A 22,952-nucleotide genomic window follows, 5' to 3' on the forward strand; every position below is an offset into this window, starting at 1 on the left:
CTGCTGGTCCCCAGAGTCGCTTGCGTCTTCACAGGGTCCCAGCGCTCCCTTTTCACGCTGCCATGGTAACAAACAGGAAGCTTTTGCGAAAGTCGCCAGGGAGCCGCTCCAGCCAAAAACGTGACAGCCCGAAATATTTACTCTGTGGCATAACGGGAATGCTACAGATTGGGGCCAGAGCTGGCCTGGAATAGCGTAAACTGGGAGCTGGCCAGTAGACCAGGTGGCCTCGGCGGCTGGCGTGAGGGAAGGAAAAGGCCAGCGCCCCTGTCCAGATCCCCCAGACGGGCCAAGCTCCGGAGACGCTTGGAGCCCTGGCAAGGAAAGGAAGGGCGCTGCTGGATCGGGAGACGAGCGCGTTGCCTGCAGCGGCCGCTCAGATGCTTCCTGGGGCTGCGGGAGGGCACGTCCAGCCCCTTGTCTGTCCCCAGGGGGCAGGCTGCTTCGTCAGCGTCACAGTGAGCGACCGGTGCTTCTGCCAAGCCTCTTTCGCAAAAGCATCAGACCCCGTGGCTTCCGCCTCCCACGGGGGCCGTGTCCATGAGCAAAGCCCACACGTGTGTGTAACCGGCAACCAGGCTGCGTCGACGGCTGGTTCTTCTCTGGGTTAGCTGTTTCTCGCGCTAGAAGAGGGGCAAGTGCCCCTCTGTCCCCTCTCCCCACCAAGACACTGGAAGTCAAGCGGGTGGGGAGAAACAAGCCCAGGAAAAGTCTTGAGAAACTCCGGGGCACTGCCACAAAATGACTGCGAGGAGCAGTATGTCAAAAAAGAAGGAACTTGCCCAAAAGACAGAGGGCAAGACGGAGGTGGGATCTGAGCCCAACGTGCTCCAGACAACCCCTTAGAAGCCACAGTTTTGAGCAGCCAACGAGGTGACCGCAAACGCACTTGCTGAAAACAGATATATATATTTTTTAAAAGCTGGCAAGGTTGGATGCTTTGAAGGGCGCCAGTGAAGTTGTCCCACGGGCAAACATGGCCTGGAGGAAGCCAAGAGGCTCTGCAAGGGATTAACCCACAAGGCGGAACAAAAGTCAGCAATGCACAGATCCAGGCGGGAAAACTCTTCTTTAATATTACACTCGACAATGACAGCGGCATCGCGATCCCCTTCCCTTGCCCTCAGGACAGCCCCCCCCACCATCCTCATTGCTTAGGCCTGACCTGGCACCGAATGAGTGCAAAGCGGCCCCCGCCCCAGGAGAAATCCAGTCCGCGTTGCCCCTCTCGGGTCCCGCAGCCCCATCGACCCGTAGGAAAGCCCCCCAGCAGAGCTGTCTGGCCGAGGAGGGGGGCTGTGGGGGCCAGAGGGCGGAGGTAAGCACTTGGGGGTCGGAGCCATCTGCCCCCCAAGACCCTGACCCGCCACTTCACCTGCTCTTTGCAGGCCTTGCCCACGGCAGGGGTGCCTCGCTTTGGGTGTCTCCCAGGAAGGGGACAAGACAGAGTCTGAGCAAAGCACGCAAAGGCCAGATGGGCGCCGGGGCTGGGGGGGGGGGGCTGAGGAGGAGCATCTTGCCCCCGCCATCTTCTTTGGGGTGGGGGCCCTGAGAACATCTGCGGGTGACCTCGGCATCGTCCAGCGACCCTGGCCCCTGCAGGAAGCTTGGGCACTCTCGTACCGTCCGGACACAGCCGTTTGACCGCTGAGATCCCCCTGAGGCTGCGCTGGGCAGTCTTCCAAAGCCATGGCCTTCCGGGCCCGTCCGTGCCTGACCCAGCCAGACTTTCTGCCCAGTGCTGAGAGTGTTTCTCTTTGCTCTGCTCGTCTCAAAAATCCAAGTGCCCAGCTTCTTCCAACACATACTCTATGGCAGGAGGGTAGTGTGTGTCTCTTTCATGTTGTTTCTTTCAGAGAAATAGTTATTCTTATAATAATTATAATTCTGTCAACCTCTGAAGCACAATAGTTACAAAGAATTCAAGACTTTTCACACAACCCCAAGACATAAATTTACAAAATAAAATAATATTAATAATATAATAATAATAAATCTCACTGAATTAGGTTTTTCTTTTTTGAAAAAGGCTTTGTGGTTTTGTGAGGGTGGAAAGGGGAGTCTGTTTGCCTCTTTCTCTCAAGCTCCAGTCCCAGCCTCTTCCCCACTTGGCTTTTGAAAAATTCCAACCCGCCCAGAACGGATATTCCGAGTCCGTGAGTCCTTTTCCTCAGCTGCATCGGCATGATTTCACAACCATGTTGGAGAGATTTTCCACCTTGTATTGACGGCCGACGTAGTACATGATCCCCAGGGGTGCAAGCTCATTTGGGACACAGCAGGGCGTGGCTGAGGCAGATGGGTTGTGCAGATTGTAAAGAGACAGGACCTGTGGAGATAAAACGAGAACAACCTGTTGAGAAATGGTGAGTTCTGGATGGATCGTCTTACTGGAATGGCTGATCCAACACTGGACCAGCCAGGGCACGTGGCTTTGAAGGTGGCTGCCATTCACCTGCCTTAATCTGAGCACATTTCCCCTACAACAGCCACAAGAAACCGAAACGATGTTAAGAAGAGCCAGGGTAAGCCAGAGGTGGGCTTTTCCTACACCGGGGACTAGAGGGAACTGAAATGGGGACAGCCACCTGTCCCAGCTGTCTGCCACCATCTCCAGCCAGCCTGGCCCTCGTTTGAAGCCACCGGCAGTCCCAATGCAACGGAACGCCTTTCCTGCAGCCTTCCCCAACCTGGTGGCCTTTGGAGGCATTTGGACCGCAACTCCCAGAATTCCCATCCAGCAGGCCCGTTGACTGGGAATTCTGGGTGTTGCCATCCAGATGTTTCTGGAAGGCACCAGGTTGGAGAAGGCTGTTCTAGAGCAAGCCAGAGGACAAAAGACTCAGCTGTTCCAGCACTCCTCTGAGATGCCACGGAAGACGATCTTTTGGACTGGGGACTGCTAATTTGCTGCATCTACTTTCTGTTTCATCACAGAACTGAGACCTGAAGGGTGTTTCCCTTTGTGCTTTTTAACTTCCCAACCCTTGAGCAGTACAGTGGAAGCGGTACTTGGAAGGGTGCAGATACACACAATGAAATCATACCTCCTTTTGCTTTCATACTTCCAGGCCACGCTGTGCCCACTCTCTGGAAATAATAGCGAGACGCAGAAACGAAACTGAGGGTGGGCGGGGAGGGGGGCAGCAGCCCTCAGCATTGTGCAAAGAACCCATAAACAGGTGAGTACATGAGAAATACCAGGAAACAGCATCTGCAAATCCCATCTTTGTCAAAATGGAAGCTCAGATCTTCCAGACTTGCATCGAAGGGGAAAAGCTTTCACCTGCTGCCCTTTTGCAGGACCGGGATCTCCCACCCACTGCGGGGGAGGAAGGAAGATACTTCTGTTGCCGCCATCCTTGGCTTCCTCTCCAGCCCATCACACACCAACAGGTAGAGTCTGGTGCTCACGAAGGAGGGCTGGGAAACTCAAGGCAAGCCGGGGGTGGGGGGCACCTGTTTATCCCACGTGCTGCTCCAGGACAGCTGTGGGACTCCGACTTTCTGTGCAGTGCCAGGAAATGGGAGATCATGCTTATTTTGGGGATCGAGGGGGGGCAAGAGGTGGGGAACAGTTTGGCTGAGGCAGAGAGGCTGCTGTCCCCACCTTGCTGTACTGGGTGTCTAAACTCCAGAGGTAGGGGCAAGCCCCCATGCAGAAGTTGGCGTAGTAGCCCTGGGGCTCATGGATCCACTTCCATTTCAGGTCCTTCCGGAAGTCGATGTAAAGGCGCTGGACACAGCAGTTCTTCTCCTCCGGGGACCTGCCGCGAAAAAAGCCCCAAAGTGTTAGGCCGCAGGCTCAGGGGTCTTGCCCCCCTTCCGTTTTCCTGACCTAAACCATGGAGGTCCTGTTTCCCCTCTCTTCCAGCATGGCAGAAACTGCTGGCAGCCCAGTTTATGGCATGAGCCTTCAGCTCATAGACCAGCTGGGTGGCGCTCGCCGAGGCCGTTTCCTGTAGTCCAACGCTGCACAGATACCCCTCCTACTCTCCTAAGAAAGAGGTCGAACCCACGTCTTGGCTTCTGGAGCCTATTTCTGCTCAAATGAGCCATGGGGCCTATGCACCACCAAACTCTTCCCCACTGTGGCACCATCCTTAGAAGATCCTTGCTCGTTCAGACCGAGGCTCCAGCAAGACCAGCAGTTCCTGCTCATGGATCCCAGGGGATGGATTCGTGGCAAGATTCAGATACGCTTTCCATGTATGTATGCTTTCTCCATCCATCCATCCATCCATCCATCCATCCATCCCCCTTCTGTCCACTCAGTAGCTGAAGCCCTGTGGCTCTCCCAGCGTAGGGTGTACTAAAGCATCTTGCCGGTTTTGTTTAAATACTTAGCTTTGCACATTTTTTTAATGGCTGCCTTTCGGGGGCTTTGCTACACGTGCAAGTACAAGATCGCCACTTCAGCAATGCTTTCCGCTTAAAACCACGAATTAAGGATATCGGCAGTGTCGTGACGATGAACATTGTAAAGGCCCCAATTGTAAAGGCCCCAACAATGTGGCTGCTAAGAACCATGGGAAATGTGGTCCATGCCTTGTTGGAGAGAAGGGTCTTCCAAACATGCATACAAATGAAACTCCCTTGGAGCCTGCAGCTCCCGCTACAAGAATCCATGAAAAGGAATTGTGCCTGCTGCACTGAAGTGTTTATTTTGGGCCGTTCGTCTATATTGGCTTCAGTTCCCTTTTCCTCTCCTGCTTCACCCTAAAAGCAGGAGTTTGGGGAGGCGCTGAGGATTCTTCCAGCGATAGATACGGCCTTTGGCCTTCCCTGCTGCCGGCGGAGTGTGGCATGAACCGACGGGGCAGGACGCAGCTTACAGGCCGATGCATTTTCTCACGGCTCTTTGAGGACACGGGTGCAAAACCCACACCGCAAAGGCCCGCGTCCTGCATGCCTGGCTTCCTCCTGGTCCCGAACGACTTACTGGCCACAGTAGCCCACGTCCTGGGTGGATCGCTTGTGCCGGTGGCTGTGCAGGAGCTGTGCGCGCTCCGGCGGCATCGCCATCACCAGCAAGTACGGGAGCTGCGTGGTCGCCTGGCTGATTTGCTGCTGGTCGCCTCTTTTGGATCTGGTCCCTGGAAGAAAACGCGCACTGGCCATGAGTGTGTGGATCTCTCTGTTCAAGCATGACTCTCACAGCGCTATGCGTAAAACGCAGCACGGAAGCGTACGCTTTGTAAAAGCGACCCTAAAACCGCTCGGCGTGAACTGCGGGCTTGTCGGCTGAACTCGGATGGAGAAATACCCTGCAGAATTGCCGGGGATACGCTCTGGGGGTGCAAAAAATTGTAGGGCAGTCGGGCCCAGCTACTGAAGCAGCATCCCTTAAGCACCACCGAAATTGGACCGAGGCGACCGAGGCATTTAAGGCTGTCTTTGGTGCCTGGTTTGTCCCCTAACCCTCTGAATGGCAGTCGGCGAGGTGCAGAGGGTTCTGTGCACCCTCAGCTGCATGAAGCCGAGAATCACGGCACGCATGAAACCGCCCGGTGAGCTAGTTTCTCGGTAAGGGTCTGCCGAAGAAAACGGCGTGTGTCTCCGCAGAATCTGTGAATCTGGGGCAGAAGGAAGTGCAAGGCAACCGCAGGGGGAGCCTTCTCGGATCCCCCGAAGGGCTCAGCAAGCCATATGTGACGTGCGGTTGCCAGCTCTGGGGTGACAGGTGTGTGGCGTTGACGGGGAGCAGGTGAGTGGGCGTATTCCCGGGTCCTGTCTGCTGCCAGGTAGGAGGTGCCTCTGGCTTACTTCAAGGCTGGCTTTGTTTCTCCACAGGGGCAGGGCAGTCCTACAAGAACGGTGTGTGGGGGGAACCCTGCGAGCCAAAGCAGCCATGGGGCGAGACGGGGGCCTTCGGTGCCCCTGCATGTCCCCTCCGCTCCGAGCGTGCCTCCCCGCATCGGAAGAATCCGCAGTCGGAAGCATGGCTGTGCGGGCCTCCCTGGGAGGAGGCTCCCGGGGGCTGCAGTCAGGGGTCCCTGCTATGGGGTGCCCCTGGCAGGGGCCCAGCTCTGCTGACCCCAGGGAGCGGGAGACCGGTGATCCATGGGGCAAAATCCACAGGGCCGCTGGACCAAGGCCCCACAGAATAATGGCAGCTACAGTTCCAGGAGTGACCCAAGCAGCGGAGCCAAATGCCCCGTGTTCTCCCAGCCAACACACAGCCCCTGCTCGGCCTCTGGAGCCAACCAAGCCCGCCTCCCCAGGGGCAGCTGATCCCTCGTCCCGCAAGCAGCTCTGTACCTTCGATCTCCACCTTCAGCTGCTCGGTGTGGCCCTCGCAGGAGCAGTGGGCGCTCAGGCGGAATCTTCCCAGAGGCTCTGAAATGCACAAAGGTCCACGTCATGCGTGAACTCTCAGCAAAGGGAGAGGGGAGATCCGAACCCACAACCCTGGTGGAACGTGCCTCATGGAAGCACCCCTTCTCTCGGCCAAGAGTGCAAACGGAAGGGAGTGCGTCAAACACACACCACTGAGGGGTCTGATCTGCAAGCTACCCAAACAGCCAAGTTGCTGCAGAATAGTTTACAGTAATAAAACCGCAACCAAAACATAGCCCAAAATAAAAAGAAGGACACAAAGATCCAAGTATCAATAGTTCAGCAGTGGCCCCCTTTCCCTTAACCTTTTGCTCGGACCTCATGCAACGGAGGCCGGACTCGCTGTTCCGTGCGCAAGGGTGAAAGGCTCCCAGGTCAGGGAGGCGAGGGCGGCAGCGTGGCAGATCGGAGACCATGCGGGCGCCCGCAACACGGTCCTCTCCGCTCTTCCTTCGCTTCCCTCCCCTTCCACTGGCACCCTCTCTCAAGAAGGCAGCCAAGGAGTGGCGCATGTTGAGCATGCTTTTGATCCGGCTCCTTCCGAAACCCCGTGGCAGCGCGCCCAGGGCGTGGCGTGCCTTCTCAGCGGATTGCGGCATTGTTTTTCCACAGCCCTCCCGGCCTCCCCCCCACGCCCTCTCCTCAGGCACCCAAGCAGAGCGAGGAACGATTGGCCTAGATTTCTGGCCCCGGAAGGAAAAGTGCCCGAGCACTTCTTTGGCGAATCTATGGCGCGCCCAACGTCGCGCAACGCTGGTAAAATGGAGAACAGCACTCTAGATTGGCCGGAAGGTCGAGGAGGTGTGATTTCTGAACGCTTTCCTATGTTGACACTGCCCTGCAAGGTGTAGGTCACGGAGGAGCCGCCGTTACTTTTTCCGGGGGCTTATTTTCCAGAGAATTTCTGTGCCTCCGTGTCGTGGAGACGTTTAGCACTCATCCTTCTTGCTGTCACGCTAGTTGCAGACAGAGCAGGAGTCTGTGGGTGGGTGGGTGGGGGATGTTATGTTATGTTTAGGTATGTTTCCCCAGATAAAATGTTCCTACGCCAAGCAAACAGACACACCCGCCAGAGAGAGGCATCGACTGAGTCTTTCTCCCAGATTTGCGAGTCTTTCGCTTGCAAGATGCCGCCGTGTGGGAGGCACCTACGTCAGTGCTGGGGCTTTTGCCCGTGGCTTTTGGATCAGTTTGTATGAGCAGGAAAATCCAGTGGTAAAGACGGCTTCCTGCAGGTGACAGGTTGGGAAATCCCACCGGCACACGCTTGGCTTCCTCGGGACGGTATTTGGAAGGCCTGGAGGGGAAGCAGGCCACACGCTCGGTCTCGCTGCCGTCTCAGCACGGCACACGTTGGAAAGTGGCCAGAGCTGAGGTCAACCTTTCCACCTTTCCAGCCCATGTCACTCACTGGGTGATCTTTGGAGGCTTTGGAGGTGAGGTTCCCTACGAAGAAAGCCCAGGCTGCTGCACAGAGGTGAGCTGACGCACTTTGTCCGGAATTGGGTTCTCCGCGATGCGGGATCGAGAGCTCCCCTTCCAGGGCACGTGGGGCAGGGGGCTCCTCCCCGGGCACTTACCTTTGCCTGCGAGCCACACCCGGAGGACGGCGGTGACGTCGAAGGACAGCCACTCCTTCTCGGCCTTGAATTTGACCATGCGCCCGTCCAGGTAGTACCAGGTGGTGGTGTTGACAGAATGGTGCTGCTGCTGAGGGACGGAGCACAAGGGAAGAGGTGAGCGGGGGGGGGGGGCAGCGGGCGAAGCGCCGGGGCGACTGGGCAACGCATGTGCGCACCCTGGCGTGCCCAGAGCCGCGCACGGGCGGCTTTCTTTCCCCAGTGGCCCACGGGGCTGCGTGGCATGTAAGCCACGGATCCATCAAAGCCACCTGCTGCCCAAAGCCAAGACGGGCTTATCAGGCTGGGCTTAGAAGTCGCCCTGAGAAGGCATGGCTGGGTGGAGGGCTTCTCTGCCCCACAGGGGGCAAGCCAGGCCACTGCAGGGGCAACTGGCCGCTCTCGGCGGCGACAGCTGCCGTGAGGCACCCAGGTGGCCCTTTGGCAGGCTGGCGGAGGCTCCCCACGCTGCCGTGGCTGGCAGTGGGGTGAGCCTTCTGTGCCCTGCTTGGCCTCCCCTGGAGAAGGAGGCCCTCTCCCGTGGGGCTGTTCTGCCCAGCCTCTTCCGGAGGAGGCCAAGCCAGTCATGGGGGTCTGCAGCAGGCTCTGGGCTTCCCCAGGGTCCCTGGGACCCTGTAGGAGGACCAAGGAGCAGAGTGGGCCCCACTGTCTGGCAGACACACTGTGAGCGCTGCTTCTCCCACAGGGTACTTTCCTGGATCGTGCGAACCTGCCTGATGCCTGCAGAAGGCTTCCAAGGTCGGGGGGCAGAAATCCGACAATGCCCTGAAGTTCTGCCCCTTCACCTGGCCTCAGCTTGCTGCAGGCAGGCAGCCAGACGCCCCCACAGCGCTTTGGACGTTGTGTCCAGAAATGCAGCAGTGCAGCTTCTGCCTTGGGACCAGGCTTGCATCTTGATATGATCTTTGCAAATTCACACTTCCTCAATCGTTATGCAAACCAGGACACAGTTCTCTATGTGTTCATGCTTCTCAGAACTGCAGTTTTTTCCAGGGGATAAAAACATTTCAGACTAAAGAGGTGTCAACAGATGCATTTACCAGGGGAAAATATACGCACAAGATATACAACACATTAAGGAAAATGGCATCGTTGAAAAAAGGCGCTGAGCTGATGCAGGAGGGCAAAAACCCCACCCTGCTGCTCCTTGGTCCTGATTGTGAACCAAGCCTCATTAGGAAGAATGTACAGCTCTTGTCTTCCATCTTGGAGCAAAACCTTGGACTGAAGGATAAGGGTGCCTCTGAGAATACACAGAATGCTTCCCCCCTGTTGCCAAGTGATGATCATACCTCGAACTCATGTGGGATAGGACTGCGGGGTGCCAGGAACTCCTAGGCCCGTGTGAGTGCCCAGAAGCATGTCTTGGAGCCTCAAGCATCCTGCCAGCCCCACGCCAACCCCTCCTTCCCATGTCACACTGCGCTGCATCCCAGGTGCCTGTACCTGCACCCGTCCTGTGGGCTGAGGGCCCTCCCACCGTACCTGGTAGAGCTCCAGCCGCTGCTCCGGACCAGAGGCGCGTAGTCTCAGCTCTGCCCGGTACAGCAGGTTCGGATCGTGAAGCGCTGCCCGGATCTGCGATAAATCGAAGCCGAAGAAGACGCTGTAGGAGGTTTTCTTGAATTCCTGGTAGCTGTCTGGACAGAGAGATAGGAAGCACGGGGCAAGCTTAGTAGCTCATTTTTCTTTGTGTTGGGTCCATCCCACACATGCCCAGTTTGTTTATTTGCTTTGTGAGGATGTCTAGCAAAGAGAAGTATTACATTTTGCAGTGCTTGTTGAACAGAGCTTGCAACTGTATTTCTGAAGGCAACTCACAGAACAGGCTGCACTTCACAAGAGCGCCGGACAAAACGCCCTCTCCTTTACCCCGTTCTCTCTCTTTTTGTGTCCCCCCCTGCAAGAGCTCAGCAGCAACACTGCCAAGGTCAGGCAGCTACGGCAGGACCAGCAAGCGACATTTCAGGCTGCTTCGGGGATGTCATCATCCTAGACAGGACAGCACAATCCGCTTGTCATGAACACATTCAGGAGTGCCATGAAGTTCCGTGAATTCAGTGGCACTTACTTCCGAGTAAGAGAGTCATGCCGCATGCACATTTCTGTGCAAATAGGTTTCTTTATTCTCCAGTTGCCTTATTTTCCTCTGTGTTTTTTTTAGGGCCATGGTGAATGGGTGTCAGGCTAGCACACACTTCGTTTTCTCTCTAGCATCCCAAAACCCACTAGCTGCAGCCTGGTGCAAAGCACACACACTAGAATTTAGCACTTCTGTGCCCCGTAATGTGTTTTGAGTGCCAGAACTGCACAAGTCTAGCCTTCTTCACCCAAAGCTATGTTTGCTCTCCTGGTGTCGGTGGGATAATTTAAGGCTGCGGTGCGGGGGGTGGGGGGGAGTCATTGTGTTGCTGCTATTCTTAAATCACCAGGAGCCAGAAATCTTTTCCAATCTGCTGCAAATCATGCAAAGACGAGCTGGTAGATCAAGATCTATCTTCCGTACAACCCTGTTTAATGTTGCTTGGGGTTTTAAACAACCCTGATTTTGACATCTGCATCCGAGGGAAGCCAGTTTTGAGTGCTCCCACACTAAACAAAGTTCCTTTCTCAAGGAAAAGAGAGAGAGCGAGCACACCAGGGAAACATCACCCTGTCCAGACCCTTGTGCTATTTATCAATTTGAAGGATTTTTTTTTCCAGAGAAGGGGAGCAATGAAAAATGAACACGCCATACACCCCCCTGATAAATTGAACTGGTAAATCTCTCTCTCTGTATCATCGCAGGTGCAGAAAGGGCAATCCAGTCACTGGGGGACTGAAGGAGCTCCCTGACATAAAAAGACCAGAACATGTGGCTACCTGGTTTAGGAGAAAAGGGTGGCAGCGGGAAACATGGTGAGAGTTTATAAGATTATGCACGGTGTGGAGGAAGGCGATAGAGCTGCGTCTTTGTCAGAATACTGGGACAGCAGTCATCCAATGAAGCTGAAGTTTGGGAGGGCGTCAAGGATGCCCTTCTTCACAATTGCCTAGTTTAAGCCATGGAAATTGCTTTCACCAGACATGCAAGTGGCCCTCTTGGATGAAACACAGGAACAGAGCGAGTCAGAAGGGGGTCTCCCGGGCCATCTAGTCTGACCCCCGGCTTCAGCCGGCTCCTCTCACGACATGCCCACCATGTGTGTGTCCAGCCTGTCTTTGAACACCCTCCCCGATGGGGCCTTTTGACCTTTTGAAGCATTGTGGATGGGTTGTAGGATGCTTGGAGCTCACAGGGGAACAGACTTAATGCTGAAGCCAAAATCTATCCAGCACCAAAAGGCACCAATCCATGTGAGTTTTTGCCATCTGGACTTGCACAGGGATTCAGTCCTAACAGGAGCAAAAGCTGCGGTACCCAGAAACCCGATTTCAGATGCATGTCACACTTTTAGTCCTCCGTGTCCAAGGGCACCTTTCCCTCCTCCAGGCCCAGGAAGGGTTGCTGCATCTCGGGGGCCGAATGCACCCTCATATCTGTTCTGAGATGGCCCTGTCGCTCTTGCCCACCATTTATAGATTCTGGTGCAGAGGCCAGTGAGATTCTGGTGCACGGCCTGCGCCAGCTGCATCACCGAGTTCTTTCTGCTTGGGCTGTGGGACCCGATCCTCCCAGGCTGACTCAGGAGCACGCCCGGCTGAGTCCAGCAGGAATCAACCCAAGATATAAGCCTGCTGCTTCAAAACTCAAAGACAGTGGGAGAAGTGTGCCCCCCCCCCTTTAGTGACCATGCCTGGAGGATGTACAGGTGGAGGCCGGTGAATTTTACGGACAGCCTTCCCGGTTTTTTCCCCCATAATTGGGGTTGGGAGCTCCTGTCCAGAAAGGTCTTCTAGAAATACTTAAAATCAGTAACTATGCCTAAGAAGGGACCAGTTCTGTCCCTTTCTCTACCTGCCGCTAGCAAGCAAAACCACATAGCAAAAGTGAGCCATCTACAACTGGGTGACCTCCAGGTGTGTTGGACTACAGCCACCATCATCCCCAGCCAGTAAGCTGAGAAAGACTGCGAGAGGCAATCCCACTCTTTCCTCCTTACAGCAACCCTGCAAGATGGGCTAGACAGAAACCAGACAGTGACTTTCATTGCTGGATGATCTGCACCCAAAACTCTCTTTTGAGGCGCACCCAGGACAAGCACTTGCACCGGGCTTCGATCCCAGCAGCCTCAGCCCGTCGCCGCTTTGCCACGCTAGCTGGTGCAGGCCGTGGGCCAGCGACACGCCCCAGAATGAAAGCAGCAACTTTTCAACCCTACGAAACCGTCACTGGGTCTATTTTTGCTACAGGAAGTGTCTATTTTTAAGCCTCCCTTCCTTGTGGGATCAAAGGGGGCTTTGACTTCGGTTCCTCATCCCATCTCATCCCAGACACATGGGGAAATCAGCTGCCCTGCAAATTCCCTTCTTGGCTGCAAAGGCCGCACCGTGAAGGGTAATCTCGTTCCTCTTCTCTGATGTGCCTTCCAGTGTTTGATGTGGGAAAACAAGACATTCCCACATCACGTTAAGCAAACTAGGTTATCGGAGCATATGACAGAGTGAGCTGGGGAGGGAGAGGGAAATTGACTGCGCAGGACAAACAGAAACTCTCGTCTTTCCAGAGCTTTTCGGGGAAAATTCCCCAGGAGTCCTGGGTCAAAGTCCCCCCTGAGTCTATGGCCAATACTCTTTTCCCTTGGCTCTATTAATGCGTCTTTAACAGCAGCCTGGTAAGGAGAATTTTAGCACGCCCAGATTTCTTCTGACCTGTAGATGCGAGCAGGGGGGGGACTGTGCCATTCTCTGGATTCTTACAAAAAGCCCAAAACCAGTATATATGTCAGTCTCTCAAGCATGAATAAAATTTTTAAAAGGCGAAAAAAGTGGTACTCTTTTTGACTCTGCCACTTTTTACCCATTCCATTTCTCTTCTGCCTTCTGACCCAGAGCTCTTAGGCTAAAAATTCGAAAAGCCATTAAGAAATCAGTAGGTGAAATATTTCTACCTGGTATAGGTACAAGAGGAAGAGTGGAAAAAGAATATTCTAGCTCCCCACACTGCTGCAAGGACACATGCTGCAGTTCAGTGTGGAAGCTTGCCCCATGGCTGACGCGCACACTGTAAAACACGGGCACAAGCGCACTTATCTGCTGAGTTGTGCCTCTTGCATCTGGCAAGGGATGCTGACCCTAGGGAAAAATCAGGTGGCTGCCCTTTTCACCTCTGGCCTTCCACCCCTGCTTCTATGCAACGAGGCCCTGTTTCCTCATTGCTCCGAAGAAGAGAAGGAGGACTCTCGCCTCGCAACCTCTGCTTCCCTTCTTAAGTGTGTTGAGGCCATGTGACTCTCGTATGGGAAGCCCACAACATCTTGCAAAATGAGGATGTATGCTTTACAGCTGAAAAGCCAGAGATAAAGGTGTTTGCATTAAACAGGCCCTACTTATCAGCTCCAGGAAATTCTCCAGTTATTTTGGGACTTTCCAGCATTACACATCCTCAGAGATAAGGGGATGATTGGGCGCTCTCTCCTATCCTCGGGAGCAGAGCTATCTGTCTGTCAGACTCAGTTTCCCTCAGCTGTAAAATGGGGATAAATGGGAAAGCACTGCATGGCGTTTCCGCAGGTTGGCCTCATCGATATAAACCAACAAGTGCAGGGGCAGAGTGTTGCTGGGTGGGGGCGACTGATTCCCACCAGGGGGTCTATTGGAGGTCAGCAAGGCATCCTGACAACCCGCAGCTTGTTCTAGGAGCAGGTGTACTCACGCTGGGCTGTTGTGTGGCTCAAAGCTGGGCGACTAACCCCATGGGGGGTACAGGGAATTGGCTAATATTCGGCAAGAGCAGCAAAGCCAGTGGCTGCTGCTCCCGGTGCCCACTGGGGCAGGGCGGGGGGGGGGGGGGGAAAAAGGGCTTGGCCGTCAGGCAGCCCCTCCAAGATGCTGCTGGGGACTCAGAAGTGGCTGTCCAGCTGTCACCATGGCCTTCACTTGTTGCAGCTGTCGCTCGGGGGATTTCACGGTCTGCAAAAAAAGGATGAAACGAAAAAAAACGCAAAAGCCTGAGCTGACTTGTGATGCCAGGAGGGAGCGGGGAGGCACATGGGCCCCCCCAGTGGCCCCTGGGAGAAACACAGGAGGATCAAGGCGGGCGGGAACGGACATCGGTCCCCACAAGCCTGACCATCCCTCTGGTGCACTGCAGGCCGTTGGCGAAGCAACCAGCCCATCTCAAGGCGATGAATCTGTTGTACCGTATCTATTTTAGGATCTGCAGTTTCCTTTCTTGCTTGGGAAACCGCTAGGTGGTGCTGTGGTACAGTGCAAATACACAAGAGGAAAAACTCCTTTCTTCCACTAGTAGAAAAAGGCTCCATTGGACCTGCTCTAAAAAAACAAACCCAACGAGCAAACAAAAAACCCATCACCAAAAGCGCTGTTTACAAACAGAAGCCCAGCTGGAGGGTTTTGATATCAGCTAAGGAAACCAAAGACATGCATGAGTAGGAAATGATAACGCACAACAAATGCCTTACGGGGAAAAGCTCCGAAGCGTTCCTCGAGAGGGGGCTCAAGAGCCTGAGAGCAGGCACCCAAAGGGCCCCACCCTGGGCCAAAACTGCCCCCAGATTCAAAGAGGGGCACCTCCAGGCCAGTGGTGGCGAACCTCTGGCACGCATGCCGCAGCGGGCACCCAGAGCCCTCTCTGTCGGCACGCAAGCCCCGCCACCCAGCATCGCCCCGGCAGCTGAGCATCCGACAACAGCACACGCAGGGGCCACGCGCATGCTTGGAAAGAGGTGCCAGGCAACGATGCCACAAGACGCAACACGTCAGCCATGACTCGTCCGAGCTTTGGCATAGCCGGTCAGTGCGCTGCCAAGGATGGATGGATGGATGGATAGATAGATTTGCTTGGACTGGCTGTGAGTTACTTTCTGTAAACTAAAACCTCTGTTTTCAGGTTTTATTGCAGTGTTGGCACTTTGAGATAAATAAGTAGGTTTTGGGTTGCAGTTTGGGCACTTGGTCGCTAAAAGGTTTGCCACCACTGCTCTAGACAATCCTATGAACCAAGCTAGTTGCTCAACAAACCCCTTCAGTTCTGTGCTTTTCCCCTTCCAGTCCTTCTCCCCAAATCTTTAGTGGTACTCAAGAGTTTGAATGAAAGGAGTGTGGCTGGAGAGAGACCTCTGAGTGCATCATGGAAGCACCAGCTCCTCATGCACCCAAATATTAGCCAAAGAACACGCTGCCCCCTCTCCTCTGCAGTGGGTGGTTTAGTCTTGCTTTAACACTGGTTATCTGATTTTAAGGGATTCAAGAGGAGGACAAGCGAGCATACGACTTATTTAATTAGTGATTATTTCCAGGATGCCTATACTACCATATATTTAACAAGGTTCCTGAGTGGTGAACACCCAAAGAAAGATGGGGAAAAATACCGAAACTCAATATTTGAAATGTGCTTTTCTTTATATTTATATATCTACTGCTTCTTTTTTCCCTTTGAAAGGAACCAAGGGGGCATACCTAATCCCTACCTAATCCCTCTTCCATTTTCTACTCACAATGACCCTGTCAGGTAGGCGAGGCTGAGAGAGGAGCTTTATAGTTGAGTGTGGACTAGAATCAGGGTGTTACATTGCAGGCAAACATCCTACCCGTTAAACCCCACTGGTTTGTGTCACTCAAACTGCAGCTGGTCAATTATGGGGAGAGTCGTTTAAATAGAAATATGCTGTATTTGCTGAAAGCAAAATGAAATTGGTGCTAACAGGCAGGGAGTTCCACAGAAAACGGCCTCCGTATTTAATGCCCAGAAAAAGTAGGCGAGAGCGTCTTTCGCTCCATCTCCAGAAAGAGCAGCTTGCTGAAATTCTGGCTGTGCATCACTGCTTAAGCTCAGGAAGAGAGACGGAAACAGCCAAGAAGTGGGATCCTTCTTGCTGTGCGGGAAGCCCAGAGAGATGTTTGGCCAAGGAGTGTCTGCTTATCGCTTTCAGACACGCCCGCGCTCCTGTCACGCCGGAGGAGCTTGGCCTGAAGCTGACATAACAGGAAATTTCCCCGCTTGGTGGTTGTTTGTGGTTTGGTACCCCCAGCCTGGTGCCATGCCTTCTACCATGAACTGCTCCCATCTCCCTGGAAGGAAATTACTCTTCCTTGCTCTCCCGGAAGGGCTGTTTGGACCCACCCTGTGTTGAAAGAAAAAAAAAATTCTGCACATGCTCCAAGGCATTCCTCGCTATCAACTTTTTCAGGGCTTCAGAGTCTTTCTCTTACTAGAACCCAAAGGGGTCATTCCCATGAAACTGATGGGTAGAAGATTCATCTTTGTTTTCTCCCTCTTTCATTTCTATCTATCTATCTATCTATCTATCTATCTATCTATCTATCTATATCGATCTACCCCGCAGAATAACAGTTGCTGGGGAAGGCAACTACCCAGAATTTGGGCCCCCTGAGAGCTTTCGGACTGTCCACCTGGGCATGTCAGCCTGTGTGGATCGTTTGTCTGACCCGGTGCGGTTCTCTGTTTCGTACTGACCAGGGCTCCCAGGGTCCGGGGATGGGAAGAGCATCTGCTCTGGCGGTGACCTGCTCTCAGCCAAGCCTGGCTCTGCCTGGGCTGGGCCGTAACTCCTGCTCCCAGCAAGAGGTGAGAGCGCAACGGAGCTGTTAGAAGCACCACGTTCAACACTGCTATGGGGCCGGCCCTGCCATTAGATACAGTGAGCTGGTACCTCAGGCGGCAGGCATTTGGAGGCGGCAGCGAAGTCTCCGAACAGAGGGCTTGGCGCCACTCAGCTCTCCTTGCCCCTCCTCAGCTGCCTTCCAGTACTGCAGCCCCAGGGCTGAGGTTTCAGCAGTCATCCGGGCAAGAGCTAAGCAGAACTTCCAGCTTCGGAAGCAGTCTACCTCAGTTGCTGGAGAAGGCTGTAGCCACCCAGTTTTGCAATGACTGTGGTCTCTTTCTTCAGCCCAGGCTGCAAAACTTTGTGGGGCCAGCTAGATAAAGGGAACCTGCATGCACAGGAGCCGTCTACCTCTGGTTACAAGTTACAAGGAATTAATAGCAGAGGTGGCTGGCCACCCAATCCGCGCCTCGCTTGTCAGCCACCCGAGCTGCCCAAGCGACAGAAGGTCAGACTATCGGATAGACCTTCGCCTGGTCCAGCGACGGAACTTGGAAGTTTGCCATCAAGAGGATGTGGCTCCGACTCCTCGATATTTCTTTGGGTGCTGAGGTCAGGAATGGGATTGCTAGCTTTCCTTTTCTGCTTTCCCTCTCTGTTGGCCCTGTGCTGTGCTTCTCGCAGCGCTTGGCACACAGACATTCTGTGGAGCCGGCTTATTTTCCAGGCCTGGCTCATTCCAAGCGGAAGGGACTTGACGAAGCCAGAGGCCACATCCGTCGCCCCGGCCCGACCGTCCCGGCACGTGCCAGGGCTCTCCGGCCTGCCTCCTTATCTGCAAGAGACTACATAAAAGGCACCATCTTCCATTCCTGCCCGGGGGGGTACAGTTCCGTTTCGGCTGCATGCCAGCCACTCCCAGCCAGGTAATTACACCCCAAACCTGCGCTGGAGGCAGCAGCCGTCTGGGTGGGATCCTCTGAGCCGTGAGCTCGAGTGTCGACTCTTTCTACATTCTGGCTTCTTTGGCTCACAGATGCTGCTAACTATATTAATCAGCAGCGATCTCTTGTAACCTGCTCACCCACCCACTGCCTGCCTGTTGCTGGCAACCCTTGGGCATCCGGGTTGTACTTTTGCTGGGAATAAGAACACCCTGCCAGAGAACGTGGGAAGAACGCCAAAGCCAAGCCGCTAGTCCCCAAGAAGTGCTGCAGAGGCAGGAGGGAGTGGACAGGACCCAATGCGAGGGTTGGCAACTCTTTTTTTAAACTGGCCATGCTACTGTGTGGCGTAGTGGTTAAGAGCACGGGACTGGGACTTGGGCGATCCGGGTTCTCATCCTCACTCAGCCATGGAGCCAGCTGGGCCACTTTGGGCCAGCCACTGACTCTCAGCCCAGCCTACCTCACAGGGTCGTTGTTGTGGGGATAAGACTGAGAGCAGGAGAATACTGTAAATTCAATGCAAGGAAAAAGCGGGCTAGAAATCCCACAAACACACACATGGACAAAGCGATGCTGCACATTCAGCTTAATGTGCGATCACTGACTGCTTTTGCAGCACAGAGATGCAGGACAGAGGGCAACGTCTGAGTGAGTCGAGCCGCTGCGCAAGTCATTCAGAAAAAGTTTTCTAGCTGCATAATGGCAGCATCAGAAACGGAAGACGCCGGCGCCCTGTGCCGACCGAGCGTTTCACAGCTCGCTGGCAGCCGGCGGCCTTCGGGGAGAGAAACGGTGAAGCTGCCCTGGAACGGGACCTGCTGAGCCCTGCAGTTTCTCAGGAAATGGCGAGATGCGCCTGCGGTCCCCGTGGCCATCCGATCTCTGCTCTTACCTCCCACCGCAGCACCCCGCCTCCGGGGAAAGCTGATGGTGCAGAAATGGCTCCAAGCCTCAGAAGGAGAGGGCCTTCTCCCGCTGAGAGTCCCCGCAGCCGGATCCTTGTGCAACCACGGAAGGAGCGCAAGGCACAGGATGTGTGTCTCCTCTCCCCGTCACACATGGACAGAGCTAATGCGCCCGTGTGGAGCTGGGGGATGGGACTGCCCACATCGTAAGGCAGAAGCGGCGGCCAAAGTGCCGTTCTGAAGACGGACCCATCAACCCGCTCCTAGAAGCGGCTCGGAGGGATCCTAAGTGGATCCCTGTTGCCTAGAACACCAAGCTGCACAACTGGGTGTGTGACCTGATGATAGCCTCTGAGCATGTGCAAAGTCTAACTGGCCGACAAGCAAAAGCCGGCGGCTTGCCTCTCCATTTCCTCTGCGCTGCCCTCCTTCCTTTCTGTGGAGAAGGATTTGGACAGCACTGCAGCCACCGTCACATCGGCGCTGCCAGCTCTGCAGCTGGCCCTGTGCCCACGCCTTGAACGGTGCCCTGACACACAAAAATTCAGCAGGTGAGATGCTTCCCAGCACTTGATCTGCTCACCTGTTGAATCTCGGCTTCCTGGGATGCTGTTAAAGCAGAGGAAGGCTTAAAAAGCTCCCGGGAGGGAGCGACTGCACTCGTTCACTAAGGGTTAAATAAACCTCAGTGTGTGGGGTCACAGCCAGCATTACCCTATGGGGAGAAGAACGGGCCTGCTGTCCCATCCCCAGCTCCAGCTCCAGCTCCAGCCTGCATGGCCGTCCCAGGCATAGATTAACCCACCAGCAGCAATATCACGCCCCTTTTCCGCCTCGCCCTTTCCGGTTAGATGTATTTACTTTCTCCCTTTTAATGCAGAGAACATCCCAAAACATTTTTGCTCGAGCACTGGATGTACCCGGCATTTCAGTGCAGGTAACAGACATGCCTTTCTCTCGCTCAGCCTCTACTTAACACCACTAAGATAAACCAGCCAGACACAAAATAGGACATTGCGCTTGCCCTGTGTCACACCATGCCTTTCCCGGGGGTGGCCCTCCAGCTTCTAAAACCGGTCCTGACCCTCTCTGCTTTAACAGAGGAGTGGGGTGGGTGAGGCCCCTTTATAGCTGCTCTTTCCACCTCATTTCTGGGTCGAGAAACACAGAAATGGAGCAGAGTCAGAGAATCCTTCCCATCCCAAAGCGCGTCGGCTTGTGGGAAGCACAGACACGAGGGAAGGATTCTGAGAGCCACCAGCCCCTGGTTCTTAGGTCCAGCCCAAGGACTAGGCACCCCGGGCCTGTGCAGACGCAAACACACGCAGGCTCCGCCTGCCACCCTCCGCTCTCGTCTCACCGTGACCGGCAGGCAGCATGTTGAAGCGGTGCACCTCCTTGGCGTAGTACTCTTCCTGGGACGTCTCCTTCTGGTCTTCGGCCATCATCTCGCGGATCACCTCCAGCGTGCTGTTGTAGAGGGCCAGGACGTCTTCGGACAGCTCCCGCGACTCGGTGTCCTCCACCTCCGGCGGGCTGGACAGCTTGAGCTTGCTGAGGATCTGCCCCCGGATGGCCTCGATCCGCTTGCGCTTCATCATCTCCATGTCCAGCGTCTTGCACGTGGAGAAGGCCAGGGTGGAGGAGAAGTGCTCCAGGGCCAGCAGCAGCAGCAGCAGCAGCCAGCCCGTGGCCCTCTGCACGCCCCGGCTGCCCGGTGCCCGCGGAGAGCCGCTCCGCCTGCCGCCGCCGCCTCTTGGCACGAGGCTCCTCATACTTCCTCCCCCCCGATTGGCTTCTGCGCTCGCTCGGCCGCCGAGCAGAAGAAGAGATCCCACCCACCCTCCCTGCCGGGTTTCTCGCTGCCTCCTCAGTCCTTCCTTAAGACGCCTGCGCCAGCATCCGACGGAGCGGGCTGCTTCCTGCCAGATCTGGAACCGCAGAGCACCATCCAGTCTCTCCCCGTGCCAAGCAACGTGTGTCCCGGCCCCGGAGCTTGCTGTCCGTCCCGGCCTGGCCCGGCCCGTCGGGCTCCGACTCGCGGGGGTGGCGGAGACTCACCTCGCGCTTCGCAGGGGCTGCTGGGCTCCGGTGCGGCCCATAGGCTTGGAGGCCAAGCGCGCCCGGGTTCACCCCTGGCACAGGGCCACGGCGGCCCGGACACCCATGGCTCAGGGCAGAGAGCCCCGTCCCTCCGGCTCGCTTCGAAGGACCCCTCCAGGCAGAGCCAGGCGCTCGAGAGCCGCCAGAGGCCGAGCGGCACCCGGGCCTCTCGGAGCGTGGCCCGCAGCGGCGGTCGGGGCCAAGTCCGGCGGCAGGGCTGGCAAGCCCACGACGGCCGTGCGCAGGCTGCGGCCAGTGCCGCCGCTTGGCTGCTTCTGCTCTGGAGCCAGCTGGCCCTGCTTTCTTCCTCTGTAGGAAAGGCTGTAATTTTACCACTCCTGCTGGGACTTGCTGACTGCGGGCTTGGAGGTTTTTAAAGCGTTTTTGCCTCTCCCCAGCGCCAGCTCCACCCAGGAAGTGAAGGAGGGAGTGAACGCTGCTCTGTATGACTTTCTCCCTGTGAAAAAAGAGACAACTGCTATTCTAGCCAAGCAGTGACCCTCTCTTTCTTTCTTTCTTTCTTCCCTTCTTTCTTTCTTTCTTTCTTTCTTTCTTTCTTTCTTTCTTTCTTTCTTTCTTGCTTTTCAGATCTTTCTTTTTGGTATGCCCTCCCCATCTCTCCCTTCCTCTGCTTTCCCCTCAGTGCTGAACCAGCCGCCTCGCTAAAAGAGCACAAACACACACAAATATTCACCGCAAGGCAAAAGTGATGCCATGTAGAGACTAAACACACCCACCGTCTCGCATTTCGAGGGTCCGTTCCTTAGTTTTGAAAGAGTGCTGTTGCTTACAGAAGATTGGATGACACACGCACCTTCTTCTTCCCTGGGGCTTCTGTTCTGAGGCATTTCTCTCAAGGCTGCTGAGATGTTGTGTTTTCTAATTCAAGAAGAGTTGGAAGACTCGGGTTCAAGTTCTGCCACTGCCAAAAAGTTGGTTCGAGCAACACAATAACCCAGATTCATGACCTGAAGGTGTGTTGTTGTTGAAAAGTGGGTCCTTGTTGGAATATGGGTTATTCTGTTGTCTGAACCCAGCTGCGCGAACAAACCATGGCTTGTTTACCATGAGCAGACCATGAAGAGAATCCATGGTTTGTCCTCGGCTCATGAGCTGAGCGTTGTTCACCGCAATTTGTTGTCTGGGGTGGGATAGCAGAACAAGCCATGTTTGCACAACAACCTACGGCTCGGCGACAGCCAGACTTCACTCCTGAGTGCTGTCTGAACACAGTCAGCGTGGACCTCTGCCTGAGAGGCTTCCTGCGAGCACCTTGCTGTCAGGTCATTTCCTCAGCTACCTTTCGATGTTCAGGGGGCCAGTGACATCAGTCCTTGCAGTGTGGCAGTGAACAAAATAATCCCCATGGATGAGCTTCGATTATCAGCTGCCGTAATCCAGGTCAGGCGTTCCTTTGCCTAGCTAATGCAGCCGCGCTTGGTAGAGAGCAGGGAGCCCAGGTGGAGAGGACTGGGGTTCAAATCTTGCGTCCTGCCGCCGCCATCACTGGCTGATCTCGGCCCGATCCCCGTCTCTCAGCCTCGCCTACTTGGCATGCTGCTGTCCCCAGCGCCCCGGCCCGCCCTGAGCAGAAGAGCGCTGCAAAATCACGTGAACAGGAGGGCATTCGGCTCAGCCCAGTGTGGCCGGGCAGCGGGGCCAGGAAAGCCCTCGCCGCCTGCCGAATCTGCGATCCTTTCTTGCCTCTGCAGGCAGGCGTCGGATTCCACGGGGCTGACTCCTCGGTCTAGTCCTCCGGGGTGTGCAGATATGAACGCCTGACATTCAGGGCCCCTCCTGCTTTCCTGACACAAGACGCCCCACCGCATGCCAAGCTAGCGGGCAATTCCAGCCCCGGCCATGCCTGAGCTATTTCGGAGCAGCTGCGTCGGGGAAAGGGGGCTTGGCGTTGTGTTACGCCCAAAATGAATCCAAGCCGCATTGCTTGGATCTGCATGTGGCGAGATCCAATTTTGGGCTACAGATCCGTGACGTTTCTGCGCAGCACCCAGCTATAAAAGGACAGCTCATCTCTCTCATTCCAGCCTCCCTGTTCTCGCGGCCCCCTGTGCCTGGCTTCGCAGGCCCCATCTGGGCAGCCTGGTGGAGGAGAACGCGCTCCACGGCTACCAGTCGTGATGGCTGGATGCCCCCTTTGGTGGTGCATTTAAGACACGCATGGTCACCATGTTGCTTGTGAGGTTCCCATGAAGAACCAGCAAGCTACGGTGTGAACGGAGTGAGGGCAAAACGGACTCTTGGCCCGATCCAGCAGAGATTCCCAGCTCTTCAGTGTTTCAGGCCAACACTGGGGCCTTGGAGAAACTGGGGATTGAAGTGGGGCCAGCTGGA

The 22,952-nt window shown here is 55.3% G+C and overlaps 1 protein-coding gene across 2 annotated transcripts; it reads right to left on the reverse strand.

Annotated features, from left to right (window-relative positions):
* Window positions 1-1,050: 1,050 nt before the first annotated feature.
* On the reverse strand, window positions 1,051-20,954 carry TGFB1 (transforming growth factor beta 1). 2 transcript variants are annotated; one of them, XM_044435057.1, is made up of 7 exons: window positions 19,858-20,954; window positions 9,465-9,619; window positions 7,920-8,046; window positions 6,262-6,339; window positions 4,943-5,096; window positions 3,611-3,767; window positions 1,051-2,329 (listed from the first exon to the last, which is right to left on the reverse strand). In XM_044435057.1, the coding sequence occupies exons 1-7, from the start codon at window positions 20,270-20,272 to the stop codon at window positions 2,171-2,173; spliced, it is 1,245 nt and encodes a 414-aa protein (XP_044290992.1). In that variant the 5' UTR covers window positions 20,273-20,954; the 3' UTR covers window positions 1,051-2,170. The 2 variants fall into 2 exon arrangements, with proteins under 2 accessions (XP_044290992.1, XP_044290991.1); XM_044435056.1 differs by having other exon boundaries at window positions 7,920-8,049; window positions 19,858-20,318.
* Window positions 20,955-22,952: the final 1,998 nt, after the last annotated feature.

Source organism: Varanus komodoensis, unplaced genomic scaffold (assembly GCF_004798865.1).
Source record: "Varanus komodoensis strain SLA01 unplaced genomic scaffold, ASM479886v1 scaffold29_1, whole genome shotgun sequence".
Lineage (NCBI taxonomy): Eukaryota > Metazoa > Chordata > Lepidosauria > Squamata > Varanidae > Varanus > Varanus komodoensis.

Bases quoted from the DNA above. Each gene is read 5' to 3' on its own strand.
- TGFB1 (XM_044435056.1), bottom strand. From the start codon at position 20,272: ATGAGGAGCCTCGTGCCAAGAGGCGGCGGCGGCAGGCGGAGCGGCTCT. The intron at 9,620-19,857 runs GTGAGACGAGAG...CTCTCTGTCCAG, and splicing joins CATGCTGCCTGCCGGTCACG to ACAGCTACCAGGAATTCAAG. The intron at 8,050-9,464 runs GTACGGTGGGAG...TCCGTCCCTCAG, and splicing joins AGCGGCTGGAGCTCTACCAG to CAGCAGCACCATTCTGTCAA.